Genomic DNA, 12,931 nt, shown 5'->3' on the forward strand with positions numbered 1-12,931 from the left:
TCTCTCTCTCTCTCTCTCTCTCTCTCTCTCTCTCTCTCTCTCTCTCTCTCTCTCTCTCTCACATTTCCATTTCCTGTCAAAATTCCAACTACAAAAAAGGTTGGAAAATCGATCCAGACGCCAACGGGTGTGGCTTATATGGATTCTTCTAGACACATAAATCCAGGAAAAAGGTAATTTGTTTCTGAGACCCTAACGTACAAACGTTACAGGCAAAAACGTAAAGTTCATTGTACCACCACCTGGCCATATTGCACCAAAGTTGACAAAAAGTAAACATGTCAATTGGGTACAAAGCACGGTCATATGTGAATTACACTCTGACACATTGGGGGTGTCAATTGATTAAGCAATTGTCGTAACCAAAGATCAAATAGTTGCCACTCTGATTGTAGCCATCAGAAATGTACAATATCTCCAACTTGAAATCACAACTAAGAGGCTTAATTTAAAGTTGACGTGTGAAAAACTTTCTGCAGTGTATGAGTTTGAATAACATTGGCATATACTAGGCAGGGAGGGTCTAAAGAAAATATGCGGTTATATTATAGGAAAAGTAGGATCCACTATGTAGCAAAAAATTAGAAGTATTGAATGTAGGCATCTTATGTCTTATCAAATGTGTTATTTATTCTTTGAGTCCCCCCAGCTTAACAGAAATTCAATGGTAAATGGGTGGAGTATTTCTTTCAGACTAGAATAAGGTAGGGGATGTGAGCTTCGGGAATGCATTGTGACAATGAGAGGGTCCTCACAAGTGTACAAGTGCAAATGTGTGTTGTTCCATTAGTCTCGGTGGAGTAGTTAGTGGTCAGAGTCTGAGAATACATCGTCCACTTTTAGTCTCTGTATTCAACCAGAATGACTCAGAAGGCTCCATGTGTGCCATCTGATCTGTGTGGATGTACACTGCACACCACGTCATTTTGGTGATTCAGTTTAATCACACTTAACACTCAGGGACAGGAATAGTCGCAGGCAATGATGTGTTCCTGATGGAGACAACACATGGCAGAAAGAGTCAGGCAGTGTCATTTTAGTGACTCATTTCTATCAAAAGATCAATACAGACCCCCCCCCCCCTTCCCTCCCATTGCAGTAACTTAGCGGTTGACAAAACGCCAACATGTTGTTTAACTCATTGCACCACTTTAAATTTCATTCAAACTGGCTTGTTTTGTTTTGTGTTGTTACATAAAGGTTTGCCCTTTATCCAGACCATGAAAGCTTGACGGTGAAAGGATTTGTTTGACAATTTGGGAAATGTGCTTGTTCGCTTCCTTGCTGAGACTTACATGAGAAGATGGATGTCTAGCTTAGCTTAGCATACTCTAATATAGAACAGGGGTGACTTCCTGGAGCATGGACATCACTGTGAGGTTTCTAGGGAAATTAAATCTATCCTTTATTCCATTAAGTCAAGGTATTATGGCAGATGACTATACAGTTACATCTGGCGGAAAACAGCTCCGTGCTTTGATGAATCTCAAGTCAACAATACCAAAAACGTAACACATAAGCACAAAACCCAAGAAGTTGCCTGAGGACAACGGTGGAGGAAGCTGTTAAGCTCAAGAAGGAAGCGTGTTGTGTTTGGTTAGCTCAGGAGAGTCCTAAACCAGCAGGTTGAGATCTGCAGGCCAGGTGGACTACAGTACCTGGGCTCATAGGTCAAAAACTCATGAAACCATGGCTGTTTGCATTCTGAAGGTGTATTCAGACAGAAAGTGAAGCAGATCTTCTCCTCACCTTATTTGCTGTACCATTTGTTCAGTCTGTGTTTATTTGCCCCAAACAGTCGATGTACCGATTGTACAGACTGGGTACAGATGTCAGCTATCATCTGGGTAGCAATGACCGTGTGTGTGGTGAGCTGCATACATGTGTGTGGCAGCTTGGTCTTAGTGTGCCAACCTGAATGCAATTAGCATTCTGAGACGCATTTGGTCATTCATTTGTGAGATACCTAGTCATTAACTTAAGTGTTTAACAACTAGACATTTTGACCTGTTTGGGAGCACTAGATGACATTTCACTAAATATTGTTCAAAATATTGGACCGATAGACTGATTGATGTTGCCATCCATCATGCCTGAAAATTATGGCTGGTATACTCAATTTAATTTCCCATTTGATAAGATTTTTTCATATACTGCCATACCAGTGCATGGCTGAAACAATAGCTGTTATTTGTCAATAGGCAGCAAATGTATGATATTTTTTGTCGCAAGCTGTGAGTGTATTGCGAAGAGACTCCTATTGCATACTTATAGTTATAACTTTTAACCCAACAATTAAAAACCCACAAAAGACATGGTACACGACAATTTGTAACATTAATAATTGTACATTTACAAAATTATATTATAGAACAGCATGTTTTCTTAATAGTGTTCGTGTCCAGCTGCAGAGCGCTGTGACCTATGGGAGGAAAAGTACCGCTAGTTTTTTTTTAAATATAAAACACAACAGTTTTTTCTCTTTGTGGTGGTTACCAGTGTAGCATAAGGCATTTGTGGATTGCTAGCTAGGTGTCATAAAATGTAAAAACTTAATGCTTCATCCACACATTCAGCGCCTACAGCGTAGAAAGCACATTGCTATCTCCAGATGAGCAACAACATTATTCGGCTTATTTTCTGTAACCAGTGTAGCATGAAAGCATGGTTTATCCAAACAACTGAACTATGAGAGATGCTATCATATCCTTGATTCCCTAGAAAATGGCAATATAAAGCTTTAATAATTCCCGGTCATGCTAACCTGACTATCGCCAGAGGAATACCGTTACGCCTTGACTCCGCCTAGCCTCCGCCTAGCTCCACGCAACCATCTGGGATCGCTCCATAGGAAAGTGGTTTCAGGTGGTCGAGCCAACCAGGACCGCCAGGCGGGGGTTTTATAGATGTGACATAGCGGAGAAGCGACTGTTGTGATTCAGACAACAATGGTGGCTCGCATCGCGGAAGCAGGCGTCAACATCGATGTTGTCCGATCTAACGAATATTTCTTCTCTAAAAGAACACCAGAGAACGACTCTGAAGGATTTTGTTGGTGGAAACAATTTTTGCCCTTCTCCTGACCGGGTTTGGCTTTTCCCTGCGTCGCTCTCATCAGCGTCGCGGGTTGGTTTCGATGTGAGTGGTTGTAGCACGTCAATAAAGAAGACGGAAAAGGGGTTTATCCAATCATATGCAAGCCTCCTGGAGCGATCCTAAATGTATTAGTGAAGCAAGGCGGAACGAAATCCATCTGGAGTCAGGTTACGGCCATGCAATAATAACAAAACAATGACATACCGTGAAACTTTCAGAATCAAGAAAATACTGTGCTAAATTCATGGTAATACCACCCCGCACTATAGCTTCATGTTTTAACAACACTTTAACACTCTATTGTTAAATACAGCCTGCTCTTAACTGTGATTGTTTCCCATAGTAACTCTTGTATTGTGCCTCCTGTAGTTTGTGTGTACAGCAGGTAAAGGTTCCCTTCTGAATGATTTTTCTTATCCATCCGTCATCTAGCGATTTCTCCTGTTCCTCTGTTGACCCACATACTGTATCAGCAGCCAGACACTGAATCATCTCCTGTTGGGGGGGTCTGTCTGCTGCGGGTCAGCTATGAATTTTTCATCTTCATGCCCAGTAAATTTCCCTCCCTCCCCTGTTCCCCGAACTACTAATTATTTCATGCTTCTTACTTTCTCTTTATTTTTTTTTCACTGGTCCGTCTTTCACCTCCCAATATATTGTGTTCCTCCCCGCTATGCAGTGGTTTTATTTCATTATTTAGAGACAGGGAGACAATCCTCCACGCTCGGCTGGAACTGAAGTAGTTGTCAGAATTTTCAGACAAACATCTAGACTGAGGTGCGTGTGTGAACATGAGATATTCTGAATTCTTGAAGTTTAAAAGACATTTCACAGAAAAAAAACAACATCATTTCACCACACAAACACACACACACACACACACACACACACACACTCACACACACATATACAGAGAGGCTGGTAATGACTCCCAGCACCCTTTGCCCTTTGACGTTTGGCTGCTGTGTGAATGATGAGCGTCTTCAGGGCTTGTTGACCTCTAACCTCCCTCTGTTTACCTCGCTGATGGGATGGGAGAGAGGGAGAAAATCAATTATTGCCTCACAAGTTGAATAATAATTAAATGAGTGTATTTGTCGATAGTGCGTCCAAAATTAAAAACTGCCATTTAAATGGGCTGATGGGCTTTTGTGTTTTCATGTCATTTCCTTTTTTTCTGGTTAAGGCAAGGTTGATGTGGGTGAGGTAAGCTGAGGTGTAGCTGTCAAAAGTAGAACTATAAATTAGGGCTTGGTGGTACGTCCAAGAATATTTTAAGGTCCTGGCGGTGTTTTTTTGTATGACCGGGCCTTATTATTAAGCTGACTCTCGCCAGATGAATTTCGTTCCACCTTGCTTCCCTCATCCATCTGGGTATGCTCAACTGGGAAGGGATTTCAGGAGGCTGGGCCTTATCAAAAATCCTTGCATATGATTGGATAAACCACTCGTCCGACATTTTTATTGACATGCTACTTCAACCACTTACATCGAAACCAACCTGTGGCACTGATGAGAGTGAAGCGAGGAAGAGCCAAACAGAACAGCTGACGTCGTTTCCACCAACAAAAGCCTTCAGAGTCGTTCTCTGGTGTTCTTTTAAAGAAGAAATATTTGCTAGATGGGACAACACGAATGAAATAGCAGCATCGTTGTTGACATCTGCTTCCTCGATGCAAGCTGCCAATGTCTTTTCTCTTCTACTTCACATCTATAAAACCCCGCCCGCCGGTCCTGATTGGCTCTACCATTTTCTGCGGACCCTGAAATCACTTTCCTATGGGGCGATTCCAGATGGTTGAGTGGAGCTAGGCGGAGTCAAGACAGAAGCAAGGCGGAATAAAAGTCATCTGGCGAGAGTCAGGTTACCTTATTATAGGTTTATTGACTTAAAAAACCCTCAAAATCTAGTCTGTAGTCCAGAAGAAACAGCTACATTTGGGATGTTACCTTAAATACATATATGAAATATGAACTATAATGTAGCCTATACAGAGTCATCCATTTTGAAAGCATCTCCCTCGCTAAGTAATTATCTACTATCCACAGAGGTCTACAATACAGACACAAATGCACACAAACACAAGGCTCTAGGGCCTCACGTCATGTCATGTCTCAGAAGTGGAGTGTGTCTCCAGCAGCCTGGGCTCATGCTGTGATGCAATACACCTGAGAAAAGATGAAAAATTTCACTGAGGTATAGAAAAGTTTCATCTTCTTCGCCTGCCCGTCTATTGTGTGGGTATCCTTCAATTTCTGTCTCTCCTTATCTCTCTGTGTTTGTCTCAGCTGTCTGACACTCACACATGGCTCCGATAAATTATAGATTACCTCCAGCCAGGGGCCATCCATCATTGGTTCTCCTTGACAAACGTGTTTACTCAGCCCCCGGTGAGCATGGCTGGGTTTTGCCATTGATTGCGGTGGAAACAGTAGACGCCGTTGTTTTGAAAATTCATTCAGTCTTTTTTCAAAGGAGGTGTGATCAAACAGGCAAGGTGGAAGAGTTATTCGGATTAATGAAAGGGTTTGAAACTGAAACACTGTCAATGTCACAGGGCTGAAAGTTCCCTGGAGGGAATGACCTCTGTCTAACTGCAGCCTCTCAGCTGTTAGTGTGAATGGCATCAAATGTGTCTTTCAGGCACGGGACGATATGAACATATCGTTCGTCAGTTGATCAGCTTTCTAATGTGCTGAGATCGAACGGCAGAATAGTATAGTCCTGTATAGTCCAGTTCAGGATAGTCTGTGGGTCTTTGAGATCTAGTCCTGCAGTCTTGGGAGAGTTCAGCCTGTTTACGGAGAGAAAAATCTCAGTTACTTCTCCCGAGCTCTGAGCCTCACATGAAAGGCAGCAGTTTCCCTGGTGTCAGTACAACAGTAAATATAATGTCTGCAGTGCTCACGGACGGCTGCCCTTTATCACATTCTTGTACAGTTTCTGCCCTTTGCTTTTATTGTATCCTCATTACTCGTCCTCTGAAACCTCTTTTTCTTTTTCTATCTGCAGCTCCCAGAGAATGCGAGGAGGATGAGTTTCACTGCCAAAACGGCTACTGTATCCGCAGCCTCTGGCACTGCGACGGCGATAACGATTGCGGGGACAACAGTGATGAACAGTGTGGTGGGTACACACATCTACACTCACAAATGAACACCATCATGCAGACACATTCATTGACACTGTCTTAATAAATATATAATTTCTAATAATATATATATAAATATAACCTGTGTGTTTTCATTTTTTTCCCCTACCAGATATGCGTAAATGCTCGGACAAGGAGTTCCGCTGCACAGATGGTAGTTGTATAGCTGAGCACTGGTATTGTGACGGAGATACGGACTGTAAGGACGGATCAGATGAGGAAAACTGCCGTAAGTTACTCTTTCGTGTGTGTGTTTTAAGAAAGACGCTTTAAGAAACAGGACTACCCATCAGTCATTGTGTTTACATACAACTGTCGTTGGCTTGTCCCTTGAATGAGAAGCCCGGCTTTAAAAAAGAAAGAAAATAATCACAGTGAACATGCTGATTTTTTATTGATTTTTACGAGGGTTTCATAAGAGTGAATGTAACACAGAGCTTCTCTCTGTGGCAGCAGTGGCAGGATGAAAAGAAAAGCCATTATTCATAGCAGCAGTTCATCCAAATAATCCAAAGTAAGACTACAATTTTAAAACTGAAGTAAAGGAATAGTATGTCACACCTGAATAGTATGTTATTTGTAAAATTCAAGCATCACAGGTGATTCTGTTCCCATGCAACATCGATCTAAAACTCCTCAGGCTGCAGCGCCATGATTCAAGAAGGGAACAAATCTGCCTGTACACTCAGACCTTCCAGTAAGCGGTTTACTGCAGACCATGTAAACATGTTCACTGTCCTAATAGAGAGCCGGGGCTCTGTTTCACTTCATGTATAGTTTCTGACAGACTCAGCAGAGAAAAGTTAAAGCTTCAAAGAGCCTCAGACAGCCAGCTGCTGCACCATCTTTTCCAGCATCTGTTTAACATGTCTGCGTCTGTCTGTGCAGCCTCTGATGTGATGGCAGCCACCTGCAGCGTCGAGGAGTTCCAGTGTGCGTACGGCCGCTGTATTCTGGACATCTACCACTGTGACGGAGACGACGACTGCGGAGACTGGTCGGACGAGTCGGACTGCTGTAAGCTCAAACACTTCGAACATTAGAGACCCGACAGTGACTTAAAGTGTTTGTTAACTCTGCATCTTAATGGAAAAGGACACTAATCCACGCGCTGATATATCAGTCTAACTTTGCAAAGATTTGGCAATTCTATCATTTCACAAAACATCCTCGATTTAGAGATCTAAGATGTGAACTTGATAGTCCAAGTCCTTAAGTCCAAGACGGAAAAAGAAGTAGCAGTGGATTGACACATCTCGCCTGTGCTGCTGGTGTGAAGCTCACAGTGAGATGCTGTTATCTCCTCGCACACACACACACACGCACGCACGCACGCACGCACACACGCAGCGCTCCTGGCTCTCACTAAACAGCGTCTTGAGCAGGACAGGAAGATAAAGCTACTCTGGGATATCAGTCCTCTGTTATGCCGTTAGATGAGAGTTCAGTTTCTTTTCTCCCCCAGGCATACGTCTTTCCTCTCTCCATCCCTCTTTCTTCTTCTGTTCATTCTCTCGCTCTACAGTATATATTCCCTAACGGCACTAGTTAAACAGGAGTTTAAAAGTGCATTGTAGCCCGATCAGAACATGAAGTTTAAGTTAAGGCATTCATATTTTTTAGTAAATCCACCAACTGAATCAGTTCCAAAGAGGACACACTGACTGAATACACTGATGCTTATCCGTCTTTAGAGGGGGACCCACATGGACATGGCGTCTTGAGCAGACAATAAATTATCTCTCTCTATCTCTCTCTCTCTCTCTCTCTCACCCCCCCCCCCCTCTCTCTCTCTCTCTCTCTCTCTCTCTCTTCCCCCCCCCCTCTCTCTCTCTCTCTCTCTCTCTCTCTCTCTCTCTAACCGGTTGATAATTTTTTTTAGTTCAATGATTAATTGTTTCTGTGATATGTCAGCAAATTATGAAAAATGCCCATCCAATGTTCTGTGAGCCTAAATACATCCGATCTGTCTCTTTTTGATGCAGAGGGATTAATATATATAAAGGGTTCGAGGGTTTAACATGTTTTATAACCAACTTTTCCCTCTTAGACATAAATATTAGCTATCATCCAACATGACATTCGACGTCAGGTTGAGCTCAGGAGCAGCTGCTTTCTACAGGCCACCACTCCACAGTATCTGTCAGAACAGGAAAATATTCTGTCGGATCTTTTCTGTCACTGTATCTCACAGACACGCACACGCACGCACAGTGTGAAGCAACGGTCCTGATTAACACAGACTATCATGTTTCACTCTCTTCACTCCAGAGACGCTGCCTGCTGCTGACAAATCTCTCAGTATCTCCCTCCTCATTCTCTCATCTCTGGTTTCTCACGTTTGTTTCAGTCACTCATTGTCTATAACCGCCCACTACATCTCTCTCTCTCTCAATCACACACACACACACACACACACACTCGTACACAGTGGTTTCCCCCTTTGATGTGTTTATCTGCAGTGCGATAAGCACAGCTTCAAGGTTTCCTAACATCTTTGGGTCATGTTAGTCGATTGAGCTGCTCTCTGTTTCTTCCCCGTCTCCTCCCACGTCCAGGTTTTTTAATTGCCGCCTCACTTCTGAAGTGTTTAACATTTCTTTTTGGAAAGTTGAGCTGGCATCAAAGCTTTAATTTATGTATTTTTTTAAAGAGACAGGGGATGGGTTTTCATATTGCAATGAAAATACTGCAGCTCCAAATTAATCAGGAATTGCGCAACACACACACGCACACACACACACACACACACACACGCACACACACGCACACACACACACACACACACTCCCGAACCGTGAGGGTCTTTGGGTTTATTCTAAAACCTGTATCATTTAAGACTTTTCAAACACATTGATTCCCTAAATCCTGTTAGTTGCACTGACTGGATTCTTTGTGCAGCATGTTCTCTTTTGGATTAAAAACCAACAAGGTTAATAGATCAATCTACATCCTGTCTGATGTTCTGAAACCAGCTGGACCTCATGTCCCCCTAACTGTTCATTTCCTGCTGTCCTGCACTCTTAAACCGCCCGTCTTTTTTTTGTACTTCGAACCAGCATTCGTTCAGAATGACAGCGCTTAGTTTTTTAGTGAAGTTAGTCGTTAATTACATTTCATGAAGGATTAAAAAGTCCAAAGAGGTTTTGGGGCTTTCTGAAACACACAGATAGTTAGTGGACACACACACACACACACACACACACACACACACACACACACACACAGAGGAGGCATTCCTCAGAGGCATAAGACGGCCCATCCTCAGACAGCATTCCTTGGCATCGACTCTCTAGACACATGAAGGGCGCTTTGTTAGAGGAGAAGTCTTCCCCCACCACCCTCTCTCTCTATCCCTCACTCTGTATCTCTCTCTCCCCCTCCCTCTTCCTCTCCCTCTTTCTCTGCCTTATGTGAATGCATACATCCACTCACACTTGCATGCCTCGTTACTGCTTGCGAACACTGATACTGCTTTCGGCTGCATAGCTGGGCAGATGAAAGAGCATTTTGTGTTTGTGTGTGAGAGAGAGAATGTGTAAGAGAGAGACAGAGTGCGGATGAATCATTTGAGTGTGTGTGGGTGCCGGTGTGTTTATCGGTGTCCCACGCTGATTCTAGTGACCTATAAGTCTCTCTCTCTTAGTATCTGTATCTGTCTCTCTCTCTCTCTCTCTCTCTCTCTTTCTGTGGGAGAGCCACCTGCTGTTTTGATCATCTCTCTCTTCTCTCGCCCAGCTGATAAGCCTGCACAGGGATGCTTGAAGCTCTGCAACATCTCTCTTTTTTGCCTTTCTTTCTTGCATTCCCTCGTTTGTCATTTCGTTGCTCCCTTATCTCACGCCCACTGTCGCTTTGATGACTGCCGACTCGTGCTGTCAGAAGGAAACATGTCAAAGAATTACACACACGCACAGACACACACACACAAACACACACTCGGGATTTAAGATGCTTATGTTTGACTCAGCTTTAATCTTCTTGTCCACCTCCAGCCTCATCTGCTGCCAGTTATAGGTTCCCTTTGATCTGATCACATGTTGAGATGTGGTGGGATAGGGTACTTTTTATGGACAGCATTCAGGGAGGACATAAAACTGTGCTTACTTATTATATTTATATGTGCATGTGACAATGCTTTCAATCTTGTATTAGATGACTACACAGGTCCGTAGTTTTCGGCATTTATGTTAAACTGCCTTGTGAAAAACCTACCTGAATCACTTGTGCGTAAAGTCTTTTCCAAAAAAAGACAGAGTAGGAGACCCAGTCTGAATAGACCTGAGGATTGTTGGACCTTATAAAAACTGTGGTTGATCGGAACAGACCCAAATATTGAAAGAAGATATTGATAGACATGTACACTGGAGATCAAACTTAGAGAACAAAGTATTAATACTTTATTTTTTCTGGAATATTGTTATTTTTTGTTCAGAATTCGATAGAATATCCGCTGTCTATCCCACTGCTGTACTAGCATGTTTTTTTAAGTAACCAAGGCACTTCCACAAAAAACTTTATTTTGGGAAAAAAGCTGTGAGCAAAATCAGACAGTAACCACTGAAGAGAAGATTTAAACAATGTTTTCTTAGGGCCATAGGATTCAAAGATCAACAGGAAGTGTAGAGGCCACAGCTTTGAATGACTTCAGCACATCTGAATCAACACGACATCACTAGTTTCTCACACTGCTCTGGTTTGATCTGCGTCCATTCTTCTTCAGTCTTTTCCACAGTTCAGTAACTGTAGAGGCATCTCTTTGTTGCCGGGGATTTTCCAGAGATTCTTTATGGGGTTAAGCTCTGTACTCTGGGCTGGCCATTTCATTGTTTCAATGTTCTTAGCTTCAATGAACTGCGTAACCCGCTTTGCAGTGTGATGCGACATGAAGTCACAGGACATGAGGAGGCTGATTGGAAGACAATTGCAGTGGAGGTATTGCTGGTTGCTGAAGAAGGTTCACATAAACATTTGCAAACCTACTATGTAGCTGTACAAGAGGCCCAACTCCTGCCGCAGAAAACATCCCCCAGACCATGACATGACATTGCTAAAGTTCAGTTTATTTTGGATCTGATGGGAAACATGTTCGGTGCCGAACTGAGAACAAGTGAACCCAAAGTGTCTAAAGAAGTCAGTTAACAGTTCAATTTGGAGTAGGAAGTGACAGGGACCAGACCTAAACCTCATAGAGAATCTCTGAATATCCTTGCGTCAAAGTAATGTCAAAGAAACCCACTGCAGTTACTGAACTGTGGAAGAGACTGAAAGAAGAATGGACCAAGATCAAACCAGAGCAGTGTGAGAAACTAGTGATGTCCTGCTCAGCAATTGACAGAAACTGAACGAACTACTGGTCTTTATTTAGTCATCTGTTTTATTTCTATTCATTCTTTATTTTCCTCTGCGTTCATTTCTAGAATTGGTTGACAATGTCATTATATGTGTGTGTATTTGTGTGTGTGTGTTGTGTGTGTGCGTGCGTAGCTTCCCACCAACCCTGCAGATCAGTTGAATTCATGTGCAGCAGCGGGATGTGCATCAACGCTGGCTGGAGGTGTGACGGTGAATTTGACTGTGACGACCAATCAGACGAGAAGAACTGCAGTGAGTAGCTGCCGTCATCACAATTACCTGACGAATATGTGCTCCGTATAGGATTGTGTATCTAAAAATGAATTCTTTACTTTTTTATTCTTCCTTATTCATGAGATTGTTTATGTAAAACTCTGCATGTTATCTGACTTTATGCTAGTAAAGGAAAAACAAGGCAACCTGATCTAAGAATGAATGAATAATTGTGTTTGCGTGTGTCGCCTGGCAGCCACGTCCATGTGCACGGCCGACCAGTTCCGCTGTGGTACTGGGCGCTGCGTCCGGTTGTCTTGGAGATGTGATGGCGAGCCTGACTGCTCCGACCGCAGTGATGAAGAGGGCTGTGAGAAAACTGGTAAGACTCTGGTTGTTATCTGGTTTTCAGGAGCCAAAAATAACACTAGCTTCAGTCGTAGTCATGACAACAGCTCAGAAGAGCCCTTCTCTTCTCACAAACTCACGTTTTCCCTTTTTTTATTGTTGCTTTCAAACAATAGACAGGATGTTCCTTTACTGGAAATACTAACCTGTAGACAAACACAAACTGTCCTTTATGGTGAGATAGAAATGGACAGGCAATAGAGAGAAGAGAACGATGGGAAGGTTTTTTGCATGCTATCAACCTCGTACCTGGGCCATGATGATAAAGCAGTTCCACATCAATTTGCATGAACCTCCTCAACCATGAAACTTCCCAGCTTCAAAGTGAATACATTTGCATCCTCCACACGCAACAATCTCAAGTATTTTTCTCTTCATTTTTTTCAATATTTCTTTCTGTTTTCACCCATTGCAGCACTTCATTTATATGTAAGAAACTATTCAAACCCATGATGTAATTTTTGGCTGCACACTTGCACCAAATCAAAATGACATTTGCATAATGCGTACATCTCAATCTCGTAGTTAAGCCTGACATGTTAGGACTGTTCTCTGAATACACTGGGATTTCTTGAGACTTTCAAGAAGGATGTTAATGAACAGTTGCATGTAATGATTGAGTCAGGAGGTGAGCCTAATGTAGAAGGAGTGGATAGTGGGGAAAAAACTGTGTATGAGCATGAACATGTATCAGTAACGGCAATTTG

The 12,931-nt window shown here is 42.7% G+C and overlaps 1 protein-coding gene across 4 annotated transcripts in view; it reads left to right on the forward strand.

Annotated features, from left to right (window-relative positions):
- Positions 1–12,931, forward strand: part of lrp4 (low density lipoprotein receptor-related protein 4) — a 119,679-nt gene that overhangs the window by 76,252 nt on the left and 30,496 nt on the right. For all 4 annotated transcript variants that reach the window (XM_083916734.1, XM_083916735.1, XM_083916736.1 and 1 more), the window contains exons 4-8: positions 6,110–6,223; positions 6,361–6,477; positions 7,137–7,265; positions 11,736–11,855; positions 12,073–12,198. In XM_083916734.1, coding sequence (XP_083772860.1) covers positions 6,110–6,223; positions 6,361–6,477; positions 7,137–7,265; positions 11,736–11,855; positions 12,073–12,198 — 606 coding nt within the window. The remainder of the gene's footprint in view (positions 1–6,109; positions 6,224–6,360; positions 6,478–7,136; positions 7,266–11,735; positions 11,856–12,072; positions 12,199–12,931) is intronic.

Source organism: Echiichthys vipera (assembly GCF_963691815.1).
Source record: "Echiichthys vipera genome assembly, chromosome: 1".
Lineage (NCBI taxonomy): Eukaryota > Metazoa > Chordata > Actinopteri > Perciformes > Trachinidae > Echiichthys > Echiichthys vipera.